The 24,542-nt window shown below is 38.7% G+C and overlaps 1 protein-coding gene across 2 annotated transcripts; it reads right to left on the bottom strand.

Moving 5' to 3' along the window:
- Nucleotides 1–375: 375 nt before the first annotated feature.
- On the bottom strand, nt 376–24,052 carry LOC116307220 (uncharacterized). Of its 2 annotated transcripts, XM_089032263.1 has the most exons (9): nt 23,860–24,052; nt 23,231–23,473; nt 11,343–11,490; nt 5,823–10,522; nt 5,148–5,385; nt 4,419–4,495; nt 3,877–4,093; nt 1,951–3,605; nt 376–1,455 (listed from the first exon to the last, which is right to left on the bottom strand). In XM_089032263.1, exons 1-8 carry the CDS (start codon nt 23,890–23,892, stop codon nt 1,957–1,959), a joined length of 7,305 nt encoding a protein of 2,434 aa, XP_088888389.1. In that variant the 5' UTR covers nt 23,893–24,052; the 3' UTR covers nt 376–1,455; nt 1,951–1,956. The 2 variants fall into 2 exon arrangements, with proteins under 2 accessions (XP_088888389.1, XP_088888390.1); XM_089032264.1 differs by lacking the exons at nt 23,231–23,473; nt 23,860–24,052 and adding an exon at nt 13,674–14,456.
- Nucleotides 24,053–24,542: the final 490 nt, after the last annotated feature.

The following is a 24,542-nucleotide window of genomic DNA, read 5'->3' as shown; positions in this document are numbered from 1 at the left end:
TCGAAATAAAAATTTTAAGATTAAATTAATTAAATTTTTGCGATGTATCCTCTTTCGGTTATCGTTTCTTTTAGATGAAAAAATAAGCAATAGGGGTTTCTTTATTATCATTTTTTAATTTCATTATTTTAAGTGTAGCCGTCTTTCTGTCTGTGATCGAGGGGTTATTTTCATAAATTCCTGCAAAATATAAAGATATCTAGAAAAAGGCGACCCATTCTTGATGTTTCAAACACTGGTTTGATTTAACATTATTGAAGCACCTTCCCCTAATCCCAATGCCCCCCTTCCCCCCCAAATAAATTCATAAACCACACAACATACCTTTATATAGTGAAAATATTGATACCTCAATAGTGAAAATATAAACATCAATTTTTCGTAATCAATTTTATTTGAACAAAATATATTTCTATCAAGAACAGTGTATATTTACAAAAGCATGTCTTATTCATAAAATATACATTAGCATTTGAGATATACATTGGTTAAAAATCTGAATATTATTCTGTGCTGTCTGTGAAGAGTTTTGAATAAATAAAAGTAATCCATAGTACAACCGAACAGCCGAAATCCGAGAAACGCTGGCATTTTGGTTACAAGAGCTGCTTATGGAATTATGAATTGTTGCATTTAGTTTTGTTTTTAAGTCCTATTCATGAGATTGAGGCTAATAGGGATGTAGTTTGTTTTGAATACCCTTAACCTCAACGTGGTTTGACTATGGACGATGTATTGTACTCTGTGTTGTGGCTATGAATATTATTTTGCTTGTGTAAATTTTGTCGGTAGCTTTTTTACCTTTATGAAAATTATTGGCCCTCAGCTCGCTTGGCACCAGTCATCCTCAAAAAATGCCTGTTATTTCTTTAGTAACTGGGACACACATCAATTCCTTTGGGGTAACCTGCTTTGGCAGAGATTTCCTGTTTCTCCGAAAAACCTCTGCCAAGTACTGGTACTGTAATGGCAGCAAGAAGGCTGTAAACCCTTCTTGCTTCAGAAACCAAAAATGAAGTTAGGAATGTGTCCAGGGGGATTGTATATTAAAGCTTTCCAAAGAAAAAAACCATTAAAAAGTACAAAAGAGCACATTGTCTACTCAAATTGCTTGAATGACAAAATTTGAATACCACATTTTCGTTCATTTCCAGAGGTGTGCCCTATATCATGTGTGTCACTTTGCCTTGGTGTCTTCTGTGCATTGAAAAATCTTGAGGTAAAAATTTATATTAAAATCATTTTTTATTAATATTAATAATTAAAAAGTTAGTTAAAAATTGGAAATTGATTTAATTATTCGATTTTAAAAATATATATCAATTGGATTGACTAGTTGGAGAAACATATTTGTAACATTTGTAGCATCGTGAACACCAGTAATGAAGGGAGAAATTTGGCACTCGGTTTTGAGATGTAACAAGTAGACACGAGTAAAGTAATGGTTTGAGATGCCTGTAAAACAATGATAAAAGAAAATTATGAGAAAACTAGAAAAGGCTGCAAGAAATACCTTATCAATGCTATTTTTCGCATCTTAATTTTCGCGAATTTGCAACATTTGCACAATGCAGCCCCTTGCTAAAATCGCGAAATTATATACATGCGAAATAATATTACAAATAAGATACACAATCATATAATTGCTTGGTGAAGTACATTCAGTAGTTGGACTCTGGGTAACCTTAATGCTACTAGGTAAAAAAGGACAACCCATGAATCCCCTCTCTTTCAATATGAGGCATTTCCCAATGAGAAGATGAGCAGAAAATCAGTTACTTATTGGCCATCTTCCTGTGGTAGAATAGCATCCACGAAATGGAATACCAGGGTCCATTTCTTGGGTCAGGAATAAGGGGAAAAAGAGCGAAGGTCAAAAATCAAAATGAGATCCTACTTTTGTAACCGTCCCAAGGCAGGATCTCCAGTTAAGACAAGTTTTATCCTTACCTACACTTAACAGGACGATGATTGAAGATGAGCCAGATTAGCAATGTGTCCCTGCTCGAGTTTGGTGTGTTTTGTGCTATTTTCTTCAAATTCTTTCATAGCCAAGTTCTCTCTCGTCAGTGTACTGGCAGAAGATGACCCTCTCGACAGACCACTTCCCACATGGTTCTGCATCAATGCCGTAGCAGCTTCTTCTGCCGCAATTTGCCGTGTAGTAGGGGACTCAGTACTCGTGCTGTCCTGCGAAGAATACGAGTTATTTGACACTTGTACTCTAAGCCCCTGTCGTGTGTCCTTTGACTTGTGGTTTCGAACTCTTCCATCGAGGTTAGAATCATTAACCACTCTAGTTGCTATCACTTGGTTGATTCCGCGTTTCGGAGGCGTAAGCCGCGGTAAATATTCATTACTAGAGCTTATGTTTCGTAAATGACTTGCGTACGAGTGCTGGCTGTAGAACTCATCATCACTCGATAAATCAATCATTGACTGTCGTCGTTCCGAGAAGTCGTCACGCGCACCTCTAGGATGGTAACCGCCGTTTAGTACATGCGAATTTGTAGGAGTCATGTGATCACGATTTGGCGGCTTCTTGCTGTATACCGGATTATTGGACCGCTTTACGTCACCATTAGTGAGTCTCGTGTCATTTTTATCCAGAGTACTTAATAGCCCATTCGTAGTAGGTTTCTTGATTATTCCTGGTTTATAAGAAGAAAGATTCCCCTCTGATCTGTATTTCACAGGAATGTGATCATGGTGATTCATCACCGGCGTCTCGTATGGTATTCTTTGAACTTCGTGGAGATTTGCGGTGGAGTTTCTTGTGTACGAATGCAGTGGCTTTGAGGGCCTATCGTTCGTGGTTCTGTTGATGCTGTTATGTTGAATGAAATGATTCTCGTTGCTGTCTTGAATCTTTTGCCGAGGACGAAGCGAGCTAATACTACCAGGAGTCTTGGTGTTATCTTCTTGTTTACCTACAGAGAATTCGCTACTCGAGGAAGAATGGGTCTTGCGTAGTATAAACCCTCCCTTTCTACTTGAAACTCCATTAGCCCCCAAACTGGTTTGACTGCCTTTCTTGTCTTTCTTTGTATCCCTCCTCTGCTGTTCCATGATATCTGAGTAGCTATCCACATCAGATGAATCAGAATGGTTTTCTGTTTGCGCAGGTGGTGAAGGTAACATATCCACTGGAGACACGCGTAAGTCACTCACATCAATACTCGAGACGCTTCGCTGAGAGCTTTTCCGATTGACATTAGCAACGATTGGTTGGGAACCTCGGAAGTTCTGATTGGCTGGACGATCTTCAATTGGGCGCGGCTGGGTGGGCGTCACAACTGCGTCTTCTGGTGTCTCTGGATCTACAGATGACTCGGCTTCCAGATCAGCCAAAGAGTGCATTAACGCTTCCGTGGAACTTGAATGACGTCGAGGACGAACCACCGCGCTAGTCCTGGAATGAGGACTCGTTCCTCGGCGCTCTCTGTTCATGATGTTCAGGTCTTCCGCACTCTTTGTTCGCATATCGAGGTCCGAGCCGAGTGAGGCGGACACGAATGAAATGTTGGACATCGCAATTGAAGAGGAATGTGCTTTGCCAACCAGGTTGAAGGCGGGTTCTTCTACGTCTGCAGGGTTGACCGTGTCTGGAACGGGAAACGAACAAGCGATTATGAGACGAAAATTGTGCGCTTTAGCTAAGTAAACGAGAAAATGAAAACCAGCAAAAGATGGGAATGATTCGTAGATATTATTAGATATTATTAGAGCAAAGGCAGCACCTTTTACCCAGTTATCTCGAAACCTTGAGTAATGATCCGGCAAAATGATTAGACCCACGACCTACTACCCAGACTTTTGCTCAACCGAACGTCCCCGGGGATTAAGCTGTAGAAGTTAGAGCTTGGCTATCTTTACCTGTGAGGGCGCATAAGGCCTGCACAGTACACTGCAGTGCTCGTCGACTGTTCGCTTTGCCTGATCTTAACATGACCTCTTGTTTACCAACACCAACCAAATCAAACCCGAGCGAGGCCAGCAGATCATGACAACCTAATGTGCGCCACAACTTTAGTTTCAAAGGGACTTGAACGTTCGCCATGTTGTTGAAAAAACACGAGAGGACTTCGTTGAACTGAAACGTAAAGCACCATAAAAATCATAAAATAAATCGTGACTTCTCATTTTTTTATGAATTAAACGCATTCCATCACGTTATAGCAGCATTACTCACTGTATACAGGATGCAACGGCATTGTGTCAACGTAAGGACTCATAAATGCTACGCACCATGACCTTTGAGATTAGAGAAAAGGGATGGCGCTTTATCATTCACTACATATCCCACAGTACATTGTGCGCTACGATAAATACAAGCGGTACGTAACTCCTGCTTTTAGAAGGATGCAGACTGACTGAACTGGAAGTCTATTTTCAAATATGGGAGCTAATGTACTTACAAGGTTTATAAGAGCAAGACCCACGTCATGTTCGTGAGCCAGCATTGCAAGTGCTTGTAGAGTTGCAGGGCTAAGACCTATAATGAAAAACATATATCAGAAATAGAACCCACTATAACCGGTAGGGTGGGCGGGTGGATTAAGGCGCTGGTTTAAGGCACCAGTCCAGAATGAGTCACCAGTCAAACCATTACGAATTGTTTTGGAGTAATTTTATTCGCTTACAATGGTTTAAACTACTCTTTAGGGCTCGAAATAGCGGCCTGCCATTGGTCGAATGACAGGCCAAATTTCAGATTTGGCAGGCAAAAATAACGATGCCCTGCCAAACGAATAATAAAATGTCATGCACCTTTATTTTAGCAGGCTGAAAAATAATTTTCATTTCCAGCCCTGCTCTTACCCACCTAGGCCTTTTCACGCATCGGCTGATTTTCGTTTGAAAGTGAATTAGATGTAAGGCTGCGTTCATAATGTATGGCAGAGGGGGGCAGGTGAAAATCTGAAATGTTCAGAATAATTCTCAACACCACCCCCCCTTAAAATCATACAAAAATACGATCCCCCTAAAAAAGGTTTGTAGCTTCTTCCAAAAATTGTGCATCCCCCCCCCCATTTTTCCTACCAACATTTTCCCGATCCCCCCTCAATTTCACCTGCCCCCCCCCCGCCCCCTCTGCCATACATTATGAACGCAGCCTAAAGAATGTGAAAATTGTGCAAAGTTACCTAGAAAGGCGTGTAGGTGATTGCTGGCTAAGGAGAGACGTTCCGAGAATTGCGTCGACGATGAAGGGAAGAAAACAGAGTCTGGTATTCCATTCTTAGCCTTCTGGAATCTGAATCCGCAAGTAGATAGAAGTTCACGCCAGCCATTGACTCCTTTGACTTTAGCATTGATGCTTGCTTCGGCTGTGTACATAGAAGACCGCTGCCCATGTCGCAGGCGCTGCATTGCCTTGTCCACCTATAATTTGTTTATATGGTATATTAGTTGAGACACAACACAACACAACACAACACAACACAACACAACACAACACAACACAACACACAACACAACACACAACACAACACACAACACAACACAGCCAAACACAACACAACACAACACGACACGACACGACACGCACGACACGACACGACACGACACAACACAACACAACACGCAACGCACCCAACCCAACCTAACCCACCTACCCCCCATTGCAAAGGTGGATGTAGAAATTTCAGGTGGGGTTTCATGTCAAAACGAATATTGCACATCTTTCCTTCCTACAGTCTTGGACAGAAGGGAGGGGACTTCAGTCTTCAACCACTAGATACAAAGTAATCAAGAGATATGTTTCCTAACGGGTATTCCTCTATAGGTATTTTTCCCATAATTTTTCCCATCAATCTTACCAAATGTACGAGTACTTTCATGGCTTCTCTGTAGTACTTGGGGTTGTTGAGGAGAAGAGCAAAGGCATCACTCATCTTGACTTCCTTGTTTGTCAAGGTAGAATCACCTCCAATTAGAACAAAGCCGGCCCAGTTCGAAGGATGAGAAAACTGCTTAGTCTTCTGAACGACGTGCATAGCTTGACTTAAAGCATGACTGGCTTTCATCCCTCTGAGTAGAGCACCGTAGAATGCTTTCAGTAGAAGTTTACAGGCTAAATCCGGCACGGGCCATAACGCCACAAGAAGACTTTGCACCCCTGCGGCTAGAAACGCCCGTGTAAGACCAATCAACCCATCTGAAGTTATGCGGTTCTTGGACGAGTGGCTATAAGCTGCGCCGACAACAACAAGCTTTGTTGATAGCTTTAGATTTAATATGTCAGCTGCTGTTAACAGAAAGTCCGAAAGAGGAGGAGCATCGTCACTCTCTTCGAGCAGTTCTAGCCCTTCGCTGTTAGGACTGGAAGGAGACGAGCCGAGCTTCTTCCCTGATGAACTTGGTGAGAGAATTACAGCAGCAAGTTTCCAAGACACATGAGTTGCAAAGTGAATGCATTGAGATTTCGGGAGTTTGTCAATGACTTCGTTTTTCGTTGCTTCGGCTCCGAGAAGAGGCGAAGTCTTGAACAATTCAGCTACGATCTTCGCTTCGTGCTCGGCGTTCGGATTGGACGCCCACTGCCCGAACGTCGCAGGGACATTCGGATTACCGACGATCAATACCGACGAGGGATCGATTTTTATGCTGCTGTGTTTGTTTGCTGCCTCGTTACTGGAGCGCAAGGCTTGAAGGGAGGGAACAACGCTCAGTCTAAAACGACGGAATAAAGGTTCCTTGGATAGGCTTCCGCGCAGGACAGCGAATGGTACAAGATAGAGATCACCCTGGATGACCAGTACCAGTTCTGAGCCATCGTTCTCAAACGTCGATTCTGGGGGGAAAGATTCTTCCATGGAAGAAATCAACAGATCGTACAAAGCACGTAACGGTGGTTTACTGGAACGTCCATGTTTCTTCCCGCCAGACCGAACACCATTCAACTTCCCTAGGCTACCCTTGATGTTCCTGTATTTGCTTCGGGGAGTTGAGAACGAGCCCGGTCTTCCTGGAATCGAGGTTATGCTCATGGCATCATCGTCTTCGTCTGTTGACAGGTATGACCGTATGGACGATAGCTCAAGGATGTTCTCTTGGTCCCAGGTCTCCTCAAAGTCATTCTCAGTCGTGCTTGAGGATCTTTGGAGGTTCAAATGCGGTTCAACGCCCAAGGCGTCGCGTACATGTGTGATAAAAGAGTCCAGCAATGTCGCTGTATGAGAGTAATCTCCATTTATACTTTGCTCTAAATCAAGTAGAGTATCATCAGTATCCCCATCAGCCACGATGTTGTCACAAAACTTCACAAGTCCTTCTTTTGGGTTTAAGAGCCAGCTGTATAGATGTCCAGCGGCGATTGAGTAGTATAGAATGCTTGCTTTTTGACTTCTTACGAAGTCCATAATATGTTCCTCCGTTTTAAATGCGTTTTCCAAAGGATTTAGAACATCCGTACGAGAGTTGGTCCCTACTTGTCGTTCTAGGAGCAGATCTACAAATCCTCTGGTTCTGGCGCGTTCTGCTACAGCAAGTGCTTCGACATGTCGACCCATGGTGACAAGAACTCGTTGAAGTACCTGATAACACGCGGCTTGTAATTCGTACAACGAAATTTTGAATTCACCATTGCTGACCACATCCCTACGGATATCCTCCAAAATCTCTGCAGCAAGCTTCAACTGATCATGCGCGGCGTCTAGCTGTTTATTGGCCATTAACGACAAGCCAAGTCTATGACGTATTCGAGCCTCCTCCTCGTACCGTCTGAGAGACTCGGCAATGGTCAGACCCTGTTGCAGGAAGGAGATAGCCTTAGAATAACTTCTAATAGCATGATGAGTCCTTCCGAGGCTTATATACGCCTGACACTTCGCAACTTGGTCCCCCATTTGCGCAGCTAATTTGAGGTATTGTTCCTGATAGGTGACAGCTTGCTTGTGGCTTCCCAAGACCTCGTAGGTCGTCCCTAGGTGATGATAAGCCAACGCCCTCCTCTTGGTTTCGTTCAACTGGTCGGCTATTTGAACTTCCTTTTCATGGTATTTCAGTGCCTTCTCGTACTCACCCATCTTCTGGTTGACATGGCCGAGCCCTGATAACGCCTCTCCCTCGCTCCCTACGTCACCAGACTCTCTAGCTAAGGCAAGCTGATGCTCAAAGCACATTATGGCCTTTTCGTAATTGCCAAGAGTCTTGTGAAGGTTGCCTAATTCCCCATACGCAGCGCCTTTGGAGCTTACGTCTGTCAAGTCGTGCGCGATGACTAACCTCTCCTCGAAGCAAACCAAAGCTTGTTGTAAATCTCCCATAGCTCTGTGCGCGTTGCCGAGCCCACGGTACGCTTTGTCCTGGTCAGCCCCACTCTCGGCTTGCTGCGCGGCCATTAAATACTTCTCGAAATTCTGAACAGCCATCGCGTAGTTACCTAGCTTGTGATAGCATTCGCCCAAGTTACCATGGACGCGCCCAATATCTAAGTACGCTTCGGGCATATGTTCTAAAGAAGCAATTTGACGCTCAAAGAATCCTAAAGCTTCCTTATAATCTCCTGAATTGCTCCTACAAAGCCCTAAATTGCCAAACACCTTTAATTCTAGTTCACCGTTACCCAGTTGATTCGCGATATGAAGTTGTTCAAAGAAACATTTATAAGCGTCCTCATATTGTTGCATCAGCAAATAGTTCGACCCCAAATTCCCAAATGCTCTGTACATCCCTAACATATCGTTCGCTTGTTGTCTGGCGTTAAGCTCACGCTGATGACAGTCAAGAGCTAAGCCTGCTTCCTTTACCGTTCTGTACGAACTACCAAGTTTCCCATATGCGTCTCCAAGTAAGTTCACATCGTCCATTGATTCCGCTAGCCTCAACTGCTCTTTGTAATTCCCTATTCCTTCCTTTGCGTCACCCAAAACCATACAAATATCCCCGATGTTGCCATGAGCTTTGATAACTCCAAGCGCGTCGTTTGTCTCATTCGAAACTTTTACAAATTTCTGCTGGAATTCCATAGCTCTGTCGTAATTTCCAAGGGCGCTGTGCGCGAGCCCAATGTTACAATACGCTCTCGCAAGACTAGTCCGATCATCAAGATCCGACGCTAAAGCTATGTTCCTCTCATAAAACTCGATTGCTTCTGAATAATTCCCAAGAGAATAATGTGCAAACCCAAGATTCTGACAAACCTTGCATTCACCAGTTTTGTCCCGCAAGTGTTTCGTAATCGATAAAAATTTCTCATAAAAGGGGAGAGCATTCTCGAATTCACCACACGAACTGAAGAAGTTTCCCAAGTTACTTACAGCAATACTTTCGTTATTCCTGTCTTTGAGCTCAATAGATACTGTTAGATGCTGTTGGTAGTGTTTCAAAGCTTTATCAAGAGCTCCAGTTGCTTGGTAAGCTACTGCTAGATTACCATGTGTACAGGCCTCTGACGCACGATCGTTGACCTCTCTGGAAATGAGAAGTTCTTGTTTATGGAACTTGATCGCTTGGTCGTAACGACCCAGAGCGCTGTACGCGCACCCCATGTTCCCGTACGCACGACCCTGCCCCGCTCTATCATCTAATTCTTTACATATCGCTAAATGAGCTTTGTGGAGCTTCAATGCTTGTTGATACTGTTCTTGATGTTGAAAAATGATTCCTAAATTGGAGAGCGCTCGACCTTCTGTTGCGCGGTCTTTTGACCGAACTGAAACTTCGAGCTGTTTTTCGTGGTATGCACGACACTGATCCACGTCCCCCTTACACCTGAAGGCGTGTCCTAGACCTGCATATGCTCGTGCTTCCATCGAGAAGTCCTCGGTCTCCTTCGCGATATCTAGAACAAGCTTATGAAAGTGTATCGCTTTGTCAAAGTATCTTTTATAATGATACGCGCTGCCCAGATCACTGTATGCCTTTCCTTCTTCTGTCCTATCTTGCAGTTCAATGGCGATGTCTAGATGTTCCTGATGGCATCTAATTGCTTCCTCGTACTGTCCCAGCAATAAATGCACCGCTCCAACGTTACCTAACTCGCGCGCCTCTGATAAACGGTCTTCCAGTTCTTTATACATGACTGATGCTTTCTTATGACTGTTTAGAGCGTCACTGTAGTCGCAATCAGCTACATAAATGTGTCCTAAAGAGCTTAACGCCAAAGCCGCTGATTTTCGGTCCTTGAGTTTCATGGCGATATCGAGTTGTTTTCGATGATGTTCTAAAGCTTTTTCGAAGTTCCTCTGAGCATAGTAAGCTCCTCCGAGGTTTCCGTGCGCTCTACACTCTCCTGCCTTATCGCCAAGTGACAGCGAAGTCTCAAGGTCTTGCTTCATGTACTCTTCAGCCTTAATGATGTTACCTAGTTTCCAGTAGGCAGTACTAAGAGCTGAGATCACAGATCCTCGTAGCCTGAGACCACATGCATCGATCTTGAGAGCGGCTTCCAGGCATCCAACAGCAACAGCAATATGACCAATTGATAGTAGCTCTTGCCCAATCACAGAGATGATTACGAATGGGCTTCGATCTAATTTCATGGTCTTTAAGTGTTCGCATATTGGTTTTAGTGTTTCTGTTGAGTAAAACAGATAAAATAGATTACAGATATCGCATCTTGACATGGAATTGAGAGGTACACCTTTTGCATTGCACTGACCCATTTTCCTTGTTTGCATGACATCGCATCCTTAACCATTTACCCCGCTTGCATAACTTATGTTTGGCAGCAAGCTTTACAACGATATAACAACCGTTCAAAGTGCTGCGAAACTCTTTCTTAGCTTGTTTCATACACAATTAGTTAAGGGGTGTGAATGATGAAGTATATTTAGGGGTCATATAATGCTTTTTTTCGCGCCACGTTGGATGGACTCAAAATTGAAAGGCTGCAACTCAGCAGTGACTGCCTGAGTAAATATTTTTTAGGACCATTTACTAAAACAAGCCACAGGACGAGCCCTGTATGCCTTTTTAGACGACTAGTACAAGGGATAAAGCATTTGAAATGTCTACATTTGCCATGATATTTGTCATTCAACTTCAGTTTAAAATTCTCAAGGGATTTCATTTCGCCAAACACCTATTTTCACGCAATCACCATGTTTACTAAACGAGGAAATATGTTTCCAGAAACATGTTTACCGCGCGCAACAAATTTTGCTTCCAAGACGCAAAAAAGCAAGGGCCTAAAGATGAGAAAATAAGAACCTTAGTTTATGCACCAGGTTAATTGCTTCTGGCCGCTCGCCTACGAGGCTGTCGCTTAAAATCTACTTTTCCATCATCCAACATGGCTGCCATGGAAAAAGGCCCATGCACCATACGCCTATTATGCAGGACAGGGAGCAGCGCTAATCTGGTGCACACCGCATTATTCACTAAAGTACTCATACCTTTTAGGGGTGACTTCATTGCCGCATCCAAGAGGGTATTAAGAAGTTGAGGGCTCTTGTCGTCGTGCGCAAGCGCAGTGGAGAAAGCAGCGAGTGCCTCAGCATGGCGTCCAAGGCACTGTAAAGCAACACCTTGCCTGTAGTGGGCCTGAGAGAAAAATAACAAACAAAAATGATTACAAATAAGGTGAGAGTAATATACCACAAACTCATTTAATCATCGACCCCAAATGGTACTGCGCTGTGTTCGGAAAAATCCCAACAAATACCTAACAGTCATTTTCGTACCCAGAGTTCCTATAGGGAAGTGCCGAGGAGCTCTGGGAATAAGAATGCCCAATAGTTATCGATACAAATATGTTACTCACTAAAGAAAACGAATAGAAGTATGAATTTTAAGTCTTAAATCTCAGAGTTTACATACGGATAAACACATAGTACATCAAAAAGGTTTTTGTTATGAAAGTTCAAAGTAAGATACTACATTATTCGAGTAATGCTCACAAAACGTTTCATCACTAGATTAAGCCATACTAAATTAACAAAGGCGGGGGGTTCCCCCTGAAGTATAATCCAACTGAGAAAGCCGCTCGTCTGAGGAAAGAAATGCGATATCTTTGCTTGATGTACACTTGTTTCACTCAGTACAGCTGGATAACCTGCCGCTGAGTATAGAAACCATGAAACAATGATATGAATTAGGAAATTTCCAGAACACTAGTCGACCAACGCTAAGTTAAATCAATTTATGTCAGTCAACTTCCACCTGACCTATTAGTCAACTACCACCAATTTTTTAAGGCTGCCAGGTATTTTTATTAATTTCGGCGAGAAAAGAAAAAACGAATTCTAACGTCGGTCACATACTGCGATACTTCCATTTCTCTGCACGAGTTTAGACCTTAATGGTTCGACATTCACAACCCCTTTCACTAGCCATCATCGTTTAAGCGGGGGAGTTGAACAGAGTTACATGAGGTTAGGGTAAAAAGGCTACTCTAAGAACTCGCACATAGACTCTAGAGGACTGAAATGGTGTGATTTTTGGCGGGCTTTTGGACGCGCGCGCCACCAAACAAAAAGGAATAAAGACAACTTTAAAAGGATGATAATAATAACAAAATAAAAAATCCAAATAACAAACAAAACAGAAAATACGAATGAAAAAGAAATCCCAATAGCAAGATATTATGTTTACAACGAGATTTTACCCCAAAAAATAGTGTTCCATGCAAAAGTAGGACGAGTGTAGAAAAATCCCAAAACTTATCAACGTATCGTTCTGCGATCTAAAGAATGTGATAATTGATTTATAGTTTGACTAATGTGAGCTGTTTCGTGGTGCTATATAATAGAACGCACTAGTTAATCCTTATTAAACCACAACTGAAGGTCAATGATAACGTTATCTATAAGTCATTTAGAACTGTATTCCTGGATCATTAAATGATCACGTCAAAAGAGAAAACAAAAATTTTTATAAGACGTTATACGGAGAGGTATTATAAGGTTTCAAAAAAAAAACATTACAGGCTCTAAAACGTATGCGATAATGGAGTGGGAAAGGGGTCATCCACTATTGCGTCAAAACAGGGGAGCCATCAAAATAATTGAAAAATAATCAAGTTGTTAGAGAATGTGATAATATTGACAGTATTTTAAGTCCTCTTAACGGATATTCGAAACAGTTTAATGATAAACTAATGTGATGCAAGAAAAGAACCCGCGGTATAAGCACCCAAGTCACTATTTCTTAACATTCTTTTCCGCTTAGAAAACGAGTTATTTTTTGAATTGAAACGACAAGTGAATGGCTTTTTGTTTGACAACGATTCTTGTTGACACACAAATGGTTTTGCCGAGGTAAGAAATTGGCTTAATATTCCAAATGCTCAAAACAAACTGTACGACGTGAAGCTCTTAAATTATACTTATGGAGAACTCGAAGGGGATAGACAAGTGATTGTGCCATGAGAATAAGTAGTTAATGACAGCTTTTGTTCGGCTAAATTGCTCGTCTTCATAAAAAAAAAAAAAAAGCTTTGTAGTGCATTCTTTTAAATTGAAAAAATTTTTAGTCACATTCTTAAAAGAATAAACTGTATTAAAGATTACATAAACTAAATATGATGATTTTTTTGAAGATATCAATGACGAAAAATGGTTTAAAATTCTTATTTTTAACAGGCTTTTTGCGTTGCTCTTGGAAACTACCTGTCGCGGTAACGCCAGGAAAGACAATCTTTACTACGTTGACAGAAGCCAAGGCGGTCATGGCTGTATTTCTTTCACTTCTAATTAGATTAAAATAGGGATTTTTTCCAGACTTACCCAGCTATTGATTCCAAAAACATTTCCTTTCGGAGGTGAATTGTTCAAAGATTTGTTATAAATAACATGGCGTTTCATTTTGGGCCCATCTCGGCTCTAATTCAGGTCCAAGACGAGCCTTCAATAAAACAAGGTATCAAAGGACCAAGCTAGTGCCAAAATGCCAAGATTGAGGCATAAGTTGTTTGAGTCTTGCTGGTATATAAACAAACCTACAAACAAACTACGCTACTCCAAATAGCATGATATAGTAGACTCTCCACCGGATACTGTGGTAGTGTTAATTAAACCTCTTCAGAATGTACCATGAACGAAGCAACCAAGTCCATGAGTTTGGGTGTTAAAAACGATGTAGTTCCTCGTCGAATTAACGAGCAAAAGACGCAAGGCAGGTCTGAAAATAGTGCGAATATGGTCTTTGCTTTGGGTTTAACCTTATTCGAAGGCCATAACAACATATCAAGTGTAGTATTTCGGCAGTAGTTTGGCTATGATTTGCCACAACAGGTCTTCTTTGGGCGGTTGTAACTCCTTGAATGTTAAATCCACAGTCAATAATGTTTACCACACTCGTGACTTACCACACGATTGCTTTCTTTGGTTACTTTTAGATATCGTTTCCCGTCGCTTCTATTTCCAATATTATCGAACAATAATCTTAAAATATGGCGCTAATGGACGTAGGATTTCCAACACATTAGTGTATAGTCTCTGATGGCAGTCTTCAGATGGTTGTTCTACGAATCCATTTGAATCCTCAACGTTTACACAGACAAATCCTTACGGAATCCAACTTTGCTAACTGAAATTTTATAGGCTCCTTTCTCGTTAAGGTAAACATTGAAGATAAACAAAATTCCGTATTAAATTTTCTGACAAAGAGACTTCTAAACAAAAATTGAATCAAATTATTATTATCCTTCCGATAAAAATAGCATTACTTGGATAAGAAGAGTTCGTTTTCAAAGAAAGGTATAGATAAAGAGAGTAAATGAAGTCTTTTAACGGTTTTATGAGAACAAATTGATGAGATATCTTTGTTTCTTTGGGGCGAATAAATTGTCATCGCTTCTGGCCCATCATGACGTCATGGGCCAAGCGGTCAAAGTAACAAAAGACGAAAACGCACAACTTTTCTTTCAGAATAACTAAGCAAACAAATTGGACAAATTGTGCGCTAGAGAGGTCATAGATCTTGAATGGACAGAAATACTTACCCTTGACAATATATTACATGATAGTAATATCTGAACAATAGGTTAAAATGGATTGAAATGAAAAAATTCAGACTAAGTGACTAACTGACTACTATGGTGCATGAAAGAGGTCCATTTTGTCAAATATCCATATAAATAGCTTTGTAAGGCTAAAGAAAGACTATAATTACTTTGAAATGACATTTTGAATCGGTAATACGAATTTTTATGCTATTTTAAGTGTATTACCAAGGAAGCGACAAAAGTTATGCTCTTACCTCGGCCATCGTTTCCTCTATTGCGCAATGGCAGCTGGGAACGGTTCTATATGCGCATTCGGAAAAAAATAGTTGGACTTCTAATTCGTGACATTCCGAGCTACAATCAAATTAAAACTGTTAAGTTACGACGGAATTTTCACGAGCTTTAGTTTTTGTTTAAAAGGAAAACGCCAACAATCAATAAGAGATACAGATGAGGCATCAATGGCTACAGGAAAAAGAACTATATGCCAACGATGTTTTAAAGCTTTGAAAAACTAAGTTCAATCTATACCAACGACTAAAACATGGGACCTTTTTTCTTTTCTGTAATTAAAAAAATACTTTATTGAAATAATAATGAGAACGCAATAGGAGTCTCTTATGTGCTTCAGCGCTAATTTGAAAAATAATGCATCCTGTTCCTTAAGTTTTGTCAAATTTTCCTCCCTTAGAAATTAATGAATCTCCTGCTGGCAGAGTCTCATTTTCTCTTTCTTTCGAAAAGGAGTCTCTGCCAGCAGGAAAAAAATAAAATGCTAACGCATGCAACCTGAATTAAGTTAAATGAAGGTCCCTAAAAATAGCTCTTTAGTTCAGCTAACGAGACAATATGGTTTCCCTTATAGTGTGTAGCCGAGTTTTAAAAGATTTGAAAAAAATTTTCAAAACAAAATTAAATTAAGTTTTAGTGGCGGCGAAAAATACGTTAGAATATATTTATACCGAACAGTCGTTGTAAGGTTTTGGCCCATAGGTGCTGTTAGTTAAATTAAAGATTTTTTGAATATAAATATTTTAGCGGGAAATTGAACCTGTCTCTTTACTACTTGACAGCTGAATATCAAAGTTAAGCCCAAAACAAACGGAACTCAATTGTTCAAACAATAAAAGGAATAAAACCAAATGAAGTGCATTGAAAGCTTGAGTAGGGCATGCAAATATTTTTTATTACGCGTTAGAAAATCTTATCCTCTAATGTATCCTCTAATGTATCGACTTTTAGATTTTGTTTTTAATTTGAATTGTTTCAAAATGTTGGTACGTGGCGCTATTATGTCGGTCATATTGCACTGTGTTTACAAGAATTAAAGTAGTGTAATGTTTTCCAATCAAGACCACGTCTTTCTCTTGACATTAAGATTCTTTGTTTAACCTTCATCCATATCTAAATGTTTGTAATATTCCTCAAGCGTTACTGAGAAACAACAAAGTAATTCTCAAGGGAAAGACACGTGGTCTAAAATGGCGGGAATCTCAAGGAAAAACGTGCATTGAAAAAATTCAGATAAAAGAATGATATGAATCAACTATCTCAAGTTGTCTGCAGAGGAACATGGAAAGCATGTCAAAAGACATGACAAAATGGCTGAGATTGGAAACCAAATGGAGAGGCCGCAAGAAAACGTGGATAAGACAGCACTACATTCTTTTTTATGTGCAGCATAACCATTAAAAGGTAAGCACATTGACTAACAAAGTGGGGGGAAAGGATATATATCTAAAAACTACGTTGAAAACGACAAGTAAATGCTCGTCTTGCCTGACGAGATTTTATAAAGTAAACTAAGCTTACGTTTTACAAAAGCAAAAAAATAGGTAAATTTGTTTGCCTAGTTGTTTCTTCCAACATGGAGATAACCTGACTTCGTAGTGCAAAACGCTAATTAAGCTTAATACAATATTTTAAATCAAGGTAACTAACTTTCTTATACATGTATGCCACAGAAGAGAGGATTTTTAAACATTTCTATGCTAAAACCTGTTTTAATCTTTCAAAACTTAAGGGATACTCATATTTAACACAAATAAATAATGTTTTTACTATAGCAGATATAAAAAGTCAACGAAAAGCTTACGTTTAGCAGTCTACAAGTCTAGGTCATCAAAATAGTAGTTCATTATCAGTGGTATACAATATAAGTTTCTCCTTAGCAATAATACACATTAATAATATACATTCTTCACTGATAAGATTACTGAACTGCAAGTAATAGGTTTTATGGCATATAATATAGCCTTAGGGAAAAATGGAAGTCCCATGGGGGCATACCCAGGATTTTTGCAATAGAGGTACCAGTTGCTGCTGCGTCTCTTCCGGACCTGATTTTACAAATAAAGGTATGGCAAATGCCTTGCAGAGCTTAAGATTTGTTCACTAAGTGACTGTTTTAAAGCCTCAGGATCCATGACCTGACACAAACTGAGCATACATGTATAAATCAAAGACCTGAGCAAGTGCTGAACAAAGTTAAATTCAATTTGACCAATCAGAAAAAATTAATTTTAACCCATACGTTTTCAACAAAAAAAACAAACCCAACCACAACGAAGAAACAGACTGTTTGCTTACAAAGATTTCCTCATTTTCTTATTTAAAGAGTTATGGTTATGTTTACATTATGTACTGAGTTCAACAACCCCGGCTTGTTCTCACAGCTTCAACAGCTCGGAGGCTTTCTTAATTTGATGATACACAAGTAACAATCATGGCTTTAATAAGGTTTCATTACATTCTTTACCATATATTATTTTCGTATAGCATTCATACTTGGTCAAACAACTTGTATTAGAAACCTATATTATATTAATGGAAAATTTTTTTTTAGAAATTTCTATAAACCATGAAAAAAACAAAACATTGCCCTAGGGAATTAGTTTCATCATTTGGTTAAAAAAAGGTGTTAGAGCAGACAGCATTAAATTGATCAGATCCAGTTACATTTCTAAAGTAGAAAGTAATTTTTTAATTAAGTATTAATCAACATCATTCAATCCATCATTCAGACCCGCCCCTATTCCCAGCGCATCAGTCGGGTCGAGTTTTTACAGTCTTGGACCCCAGGGAATGGGGGTGACTATGAAGGGGCACACTGGGAGAGGAAAAACCTACTTTTCCTCTCCCAGCGTGCCATTTCAAAGTTGCCCCTATTACCCGCGCATCTAAGACCCGAAAAACCTGAGTCTGGAATGAAAAGAGGGACCGTTCACAGTCTACAAATGAAGACCATTTTTATCCAACATACAAGTTTCTTATCATGAAGTATATTATTGCTTATGTAACAAATAAAACAGCTTTTTTCATGCTCCATTCAGTAATAAAGCACACAGAAAGTGGGTACGAGCAGGAAAGAAGAGTAAGGAGAAAGATGGGCTCGCAGGAACTAGCAGCACTTCGCGCATGCAGATGGCGTCAGCATTGTGCTTCGTTCACTAATAAAGCACAGTTTTTCAACCAATGAGTGTGCACATACTATCCTAAGTATATAATAAAATTTGATGATCAATATTAATTACATATATAAATATTCATTTAAACATCCAGCCAGATGGCATTATGATGCCACAGAGAATGAATAATTTCTTAAGCTATGACATTATTAAAGATATAGTTTCCAGATTAATTATCAAGTCAAGTGTACGCCAAGGAGCTAATGAAAGACTTAGAGAGTGAAGGTTGAAATACTACCTTCATCTGCTTAAAATCATGTCAAATGGGAATGCTGTGAGTTAAATAAAGAAGTGTTTTTCACCATTAAAACCTACTGAATCCTGCAGCTAATCATCACTTGAAAGGCTTCCTGAGTGGGCAAAACAGTTGATTCTGCATAATTAAAACAAAATTTAGAACCATAGGATTTTCCAATCAGCATATAATCTTTCAACACTGTTATCTTTTAATTGCAATATTTCTACAGACTGATATTTTTATCTGAAACTTTATCTCTTGAATACTTAAGCTTCCTTTGGGAAGTCCACTCAAGGGTTTTTTGGCCTACAGGAAATAATGGTGACCTGCTTTAATTTGGTGATAGCTAGCATCGATCTCCCTCGGAGATGAGAAGTCAAAGTTACAAACTTAATGTAGTAAAGAACTTGTGGTTTAAAACATGGTGCAAAGACCCATGCAGGATGAATTATGGAGTTTGATGACAGTTGCTCGGAGCAACTGTCAAGCATGGGTTAGCTAGGGTTGCTTGACTTAGTTACGGTGGACATGCAGAGATTGCATCAATGCAGTACCACAAAAAGGACTGACAAATGCATTTTTAAAATTTTAATATATCCCAGGAAAAACTTTACTTGTGTTGATATGGGATTCTTAAATATAGAGTGTTACCCACAAAAAAATGCTTTCGAATCTGAGCAGTTATGTTGGTCTCAGAACCTGCATTTCTAAGTCCTAGTCCAATCCCTGATATGCACAAATTCAAATTCTTAAAATGATTAGAAACAACTTTCTTAATATAATCCTTTTATACCTTGGGGGTAATGTTTTCCCATTTCAGTCCACATGCCATTCTCTTGAGAAATTATAAGGTTCTTTACTTGGTTGCGTTCACATTCATGTGTTTTCTCTCACAACCGTTAAACAAAGAAATGATACTTTAGGGAATGATACACTATTTCAGATGGGAAAACATTACACCCAATTACAAGGTAAAGAGGTAGTATATTTCATAATTCAATGAGATGAACATCTTTCTTTGATGGCCATAACATTCCTAAAATTACAGAACTAAGAAGCCAGGAAATTCTTCGTCAATTTAATATTGTCATAAAAAGGTCAGGTATGTCATACCAAAAACCTAATAAAAATATATATTAAATATATACTAATAAAGCCTTTTTTTTTTTAATTTATCAAATTCCATTTGGTAAGAACTTCTGTTTCAACTAATGCCACAACCAAAATTCCCAAATACCTAAATGCCAAGAAAAAAGATCTTGACTCATGACAGCTAGCTTCATTGATGCAGTACATTCATGTCAAGCAATAATTAAGTTTTTAGTAACTTTATTACATCTCGATAAATAAATAAGGGGTTTGCTAATTAATCGGCTTACATGATAGTGGTAGTGATTACTATCACTGGTATTTTTTTGATTAAACAGAAAATATTTGATTGACAACCAATTAATGACAACCAATTAATGACAACCAATTAATGACTAGCTATAAGATATACTGATGAACTATTGATGAGAAAAATGCATATTAATAAAAACATTATAAAGCAATGTATAAAAAATAATTGCTCCCTTTTCTGGGTATCTATTTGGCATATATCAGGTACCATATTCCAACAAATATAACATTGTAATTTCTTAATGATAACAGCATATAGTGTAATGATAAAATCAGTAACTGTCCCAGTTCTTTTATGCAACAAATAAGACTGTGTAGCACTGACAAACGAAAAATTAGATACAGAATATTGTATTTATCTTGTGATTCAAAAAATATTTGTGCTCCTTATGATAAACTTTTGGCATACTTGTTAACTCTAAGCTTTGTATCTAAATGCAGGGGGAAATGTAGCCAAAAACTTGATAACGTAACTTACATTGACTTAGTCAAGCCTTTTATAAGTCGAGATGTAAGTTACATTACTTATGATTTGGTTAATAACTGAACATGGATACTATTTTTTACTAAAAATGAGAAAACTATATTTGTGAAAATTTTAAAAATACAAAAAGAAGCAAACCATGATCTGGTTAAATAGACTGATACATGTATGTTAGTGTAGCCCTGGGGGCTTTCATAGATAGGATCATGACACATAACAAGGTAATGACCCTAGAAACCATAGCTCACAGACATCAAAGGATACCCTGTGAAAGATATTAATAATAGTGCTGACAGGATAGCAATTTACATTGAAGAGCTGAATAACAAATATAGAAAGTATTAACCTTTCTTACTATATAATGAAGGATCTAATACAGCATTAGACATGAATTGAAAAAGAATGAAATTGTAACAAACCACTCCTGTGATTCATTATCAATTGAGATTAATGGTAAAGCCTATTTTCAATAATCAAATTAAGTTGGTATGTTACCTTCAACTTTGTGCTTTTTTATACAGGCATGTTGTTTATGACTGGTATTTTTTTAAATGCTAAATGATTATTAAAATTATATCAGTCTTGTTTTGGTAGTTCTGATAGCTGCCATCTTACATAAATGAAACACTTTCACTAGATAGAAAAATGTACCTTCAAATCTCACCTTCAGATTAATAAAAACCAGATGTCTGACTCAGGTTAACTTCACCCTTTAGAAACACTTTGTCATGATAAAATACAGAACAAAACTAAGGTTTCCAAACTAAACACTTAATTTAGAGTGCGATCGTGATAAAGAATCAAATCTCATTAACCATCTAGCATGGAATCCTGGCATAACTCCTAAGGAAATAGTTTATTAATCATCAAATAATTGGCTTTGGAGAGATACACCCCTACAAGGGTAGCACATATGTTTTATTCATTATCCTATACTAAATGTCCACTGATCTGTTAGATTAATAGTACTGCTTATGGTAAAGGCTTATCTTTTGCTGGACTTTTCAGCTATGCAGATGTCTAGGACCGCATTCTTAAAACAAATGCTCAAAATGACTCATTCTAGTGAGACTTCCAAAGAAAGAAAGAAAGAACTTAACAGGGCATATTTCACTATACATAGTGGCAGGCAGTGATAAGCAACTGCATGCATGAAACTCAGTTCATACATACTACAGTTAAATGCTAGGGAAAGCACAAGATAAGGATCAGAACTTTGGTGCTTCTGTTCATGTCAAAGAGAAACCTAGGCTTTACTTTTTCATAGCACAGCTTATCGCTTCAAAAAAAGCCAATGGTTAGTATTTGTTGATCAATATTAGTACTATATCTAAAGCATTGTAACAAAGGGGTCTCAGTAACTGTCTGGATACAGGACTTTTCATTTAAAAACAAGCATATATGAGGCAAGGTTGTCAATGACCAAAGTTTCTTAGAGAAACTGAGCCCAGTTTAATTAGCAGTGCTGAAAGGATGAGATTGTTTATACAAGTTGTACAAGAGGGTTAAAGTGAAGTAAAATAAAAATTTATTTTTTCAGGAAAGAGTTTCTATCATCTCCTCATCTCCTCTTCTAAATGACACTCTTTCATGAATGAGTTCTTAAATTGTAATGGAATTTTTTCTTGTTAAAAAAAAAGTCAACATGTTAGTACATGCGATGACTCAGATTCCACTGGAGATCTGATATACTGTACACTGTATTTAGTGAGTGTCTGGCACAACATAATGGAAGGACATTACATATCCAAAAAACAACAACAAATCCTTCATCAAACTGCATTAAAGATCGAAATACAGATACTCTTATCTTGTCGTTAATCAAGAATTTGTCAATAAATAGAAAAACATTGATTCGCAGCTGATATCGAAATTAGTAACATTGCATTGATTGAGCAATATCAAATGTAACGCTCATCCGTGAAAATACAACTGGCTTCCGTAGCAAGCCACGAATGCGTCGACTGATTTCTTAAACAAATAATCCTGATCCGATCTACAGGTCCTTCTTGGATTATTCTGTTTATAGAGACCTCTCACTTGATATAATCGAATAATCCGACACACAGTGCTTTGAGATACGAGTGTGAATATTCGAAAATAATTATGACAGTTTGGTGTCCTTTTGTTTAAGCAACTCGAGGCATTATCTGATTTCTGACTAAATAAAAGCTCCAACACTTCTTTCTCCAGAGGTCAACAATGAATAAACCAGGCGTAAAAGCAGTCTGTCCTTGAAAGCAAAGTGTTTGCTTTGGGTTATTGGATAAATCGGTGAAGAAAGAAATTTCTTTATAGATATGTTTATTCTAGGTTTCTTGTCTTAACAGTACAATACCAAAATAACAGCAAAAATCCAAGGAATGTTTTCTCTTTCGGCTCTCCAGGGTTCTTCAAAACTTTTAAAAGTCAAAGACAATTAAATTTTACTGTATCCTTCAGTTTTATTTTTCTCGACGTCAAAATAAAATGAAGAAAGACGTCGAACCGTGAACTATTTTGAGTGAATACTAATTTGCGAAATTACTGATAGATGATATCCCGGGGAAATCCACTTCAAAAGCGGTACTTGAATATAAATAAAGACGATTAAAAAAACTATAACTGGGAGGTAAGGGAGAAAAAGTAAAGCTTCACTATGAGTAGTTTAGTGTATAAACTCATCTCTGTCGCTTTGTACAGCATTACATATCACGTTCGGTATTGGGTTGCCTACGTGACAAAAAACAGCCCGTGGTCGGTCTTACCTTGGGCCATAGTGGCTGAAGTTTTCCAGCGATCTTCCCATCTTCTAGAGCTCTTTCGAAGTCCAAAATTCGTATACAAGCAGCCGATCTATTGCCGTATAAGACATGATTATTAGGATCTAGTTCGATAGCTTGGGTGTAGAGATCAACGGCCTGTCTGAAATCACCACGGGAACAAGCTGCTCCTGCGAGTTTGGCTTTTTCTTGAAGAACTGGACGGCAATTTGGAGCTGTTAAATCGACCTATTTTTTAAAAAAATGATCACTAAATATACCAAACTCTTAAAATCGACTTCTTAAAATCCTAATTCAGCTTCAAGCAGATGAGGAAGCTTAAGGGCATGACATAGGTATACGTTTTTGGGACCCTCGCGAAGTTGATGAGTTCGCAAAGTAGAGTGAAATTCATAATAAGTGTATAGTTTACAAAAACATAATGAATTCCTCATTTTAAAATTCATAAAACGTATAAAAAAACGAAATCGGGTAACTATAAACATTGCAGAAACCAAGAACAACCATCAAATGATCAGTAGATAGGAGAAAAGGAGTCGTAAAGTTTATCAATATGAACAACAAATTTGGCCGAGTAATGACGCTAGGAATGCGAGATCGTTCAAATCACTTACGCTGCTCTCTCTAAAAGTTGACGGTTCAGCCATTTAGCCTGCTCTCTGGCAAGGCGAAACTATTAAAGATCTTCCCTGAGCTATTTTCCAATGCATCGGAGATCACTAAAAATAGTTTGATGGAGTCCATTATTGGAGACCCTGCGAAGAACTCCTGGAGTTGTCATCCATGTTGTAACAAATTTGTATGCAAACATTAGTTCAGCCCCCTATGTGACGTCACACCGATAACTGACACTTTTCCTGGCCGCAATCGCACTTATAATTCTTGTTTTGTTTTCCATTTCTTTCTCTTTCCTTTCTCTTTTATGTGGGAAATACCCCCCCCCCCCCCTAAAAAAAACTTTTTTTACAATCATAGCAGTTGCTCCTTCAAAAAAAAAAAACAGATGATAAAATAAGAATATTAGAATGGAAGAAGAAAAGGAAAATAAGATAATAGAATAAATAATAGAATATAATGAAATAGAACAAAGTAGATTAGAGTGGAATAAATTAGAGCCGTGAAAATAGAATGGAATAGAGAGGAATGGAATGAATGGAATGGAATGGAAAGGAATGGAATGAATGGAATGGAATGCGGTAATGGAATAGAATGAAATAGAATGCATAAGAGGAATGAAACGAATAAAAAGAAATAGAATAGTATCGAATACGAGACAAAATGATAAGGAAAGAAGAAG

Source organism: Actinia tenebrosa, unplaced genomic scaffold (assembly GCF_029948245.1).
Source record: "Actinia tenebrosa isolate PJP-AT-01 unplaced genomic scaffold, QUT_ActTen_1.0 PGA_scaffold1__47_contigs__length_23844297, whole genome shotgun sequence".
Taxonomy (NCBI): domain Eukaryota; kingdom Metazoa; phylum Cnidaria; class Anthozoa; order Actiniaria; family Actiniidae; genus Actinia; species Actinia tenebrosa.
Note: the sequence above shows the minus strand (reverse complement) of the source record. Positions and strands in the feature narration are given on the sequence as shown.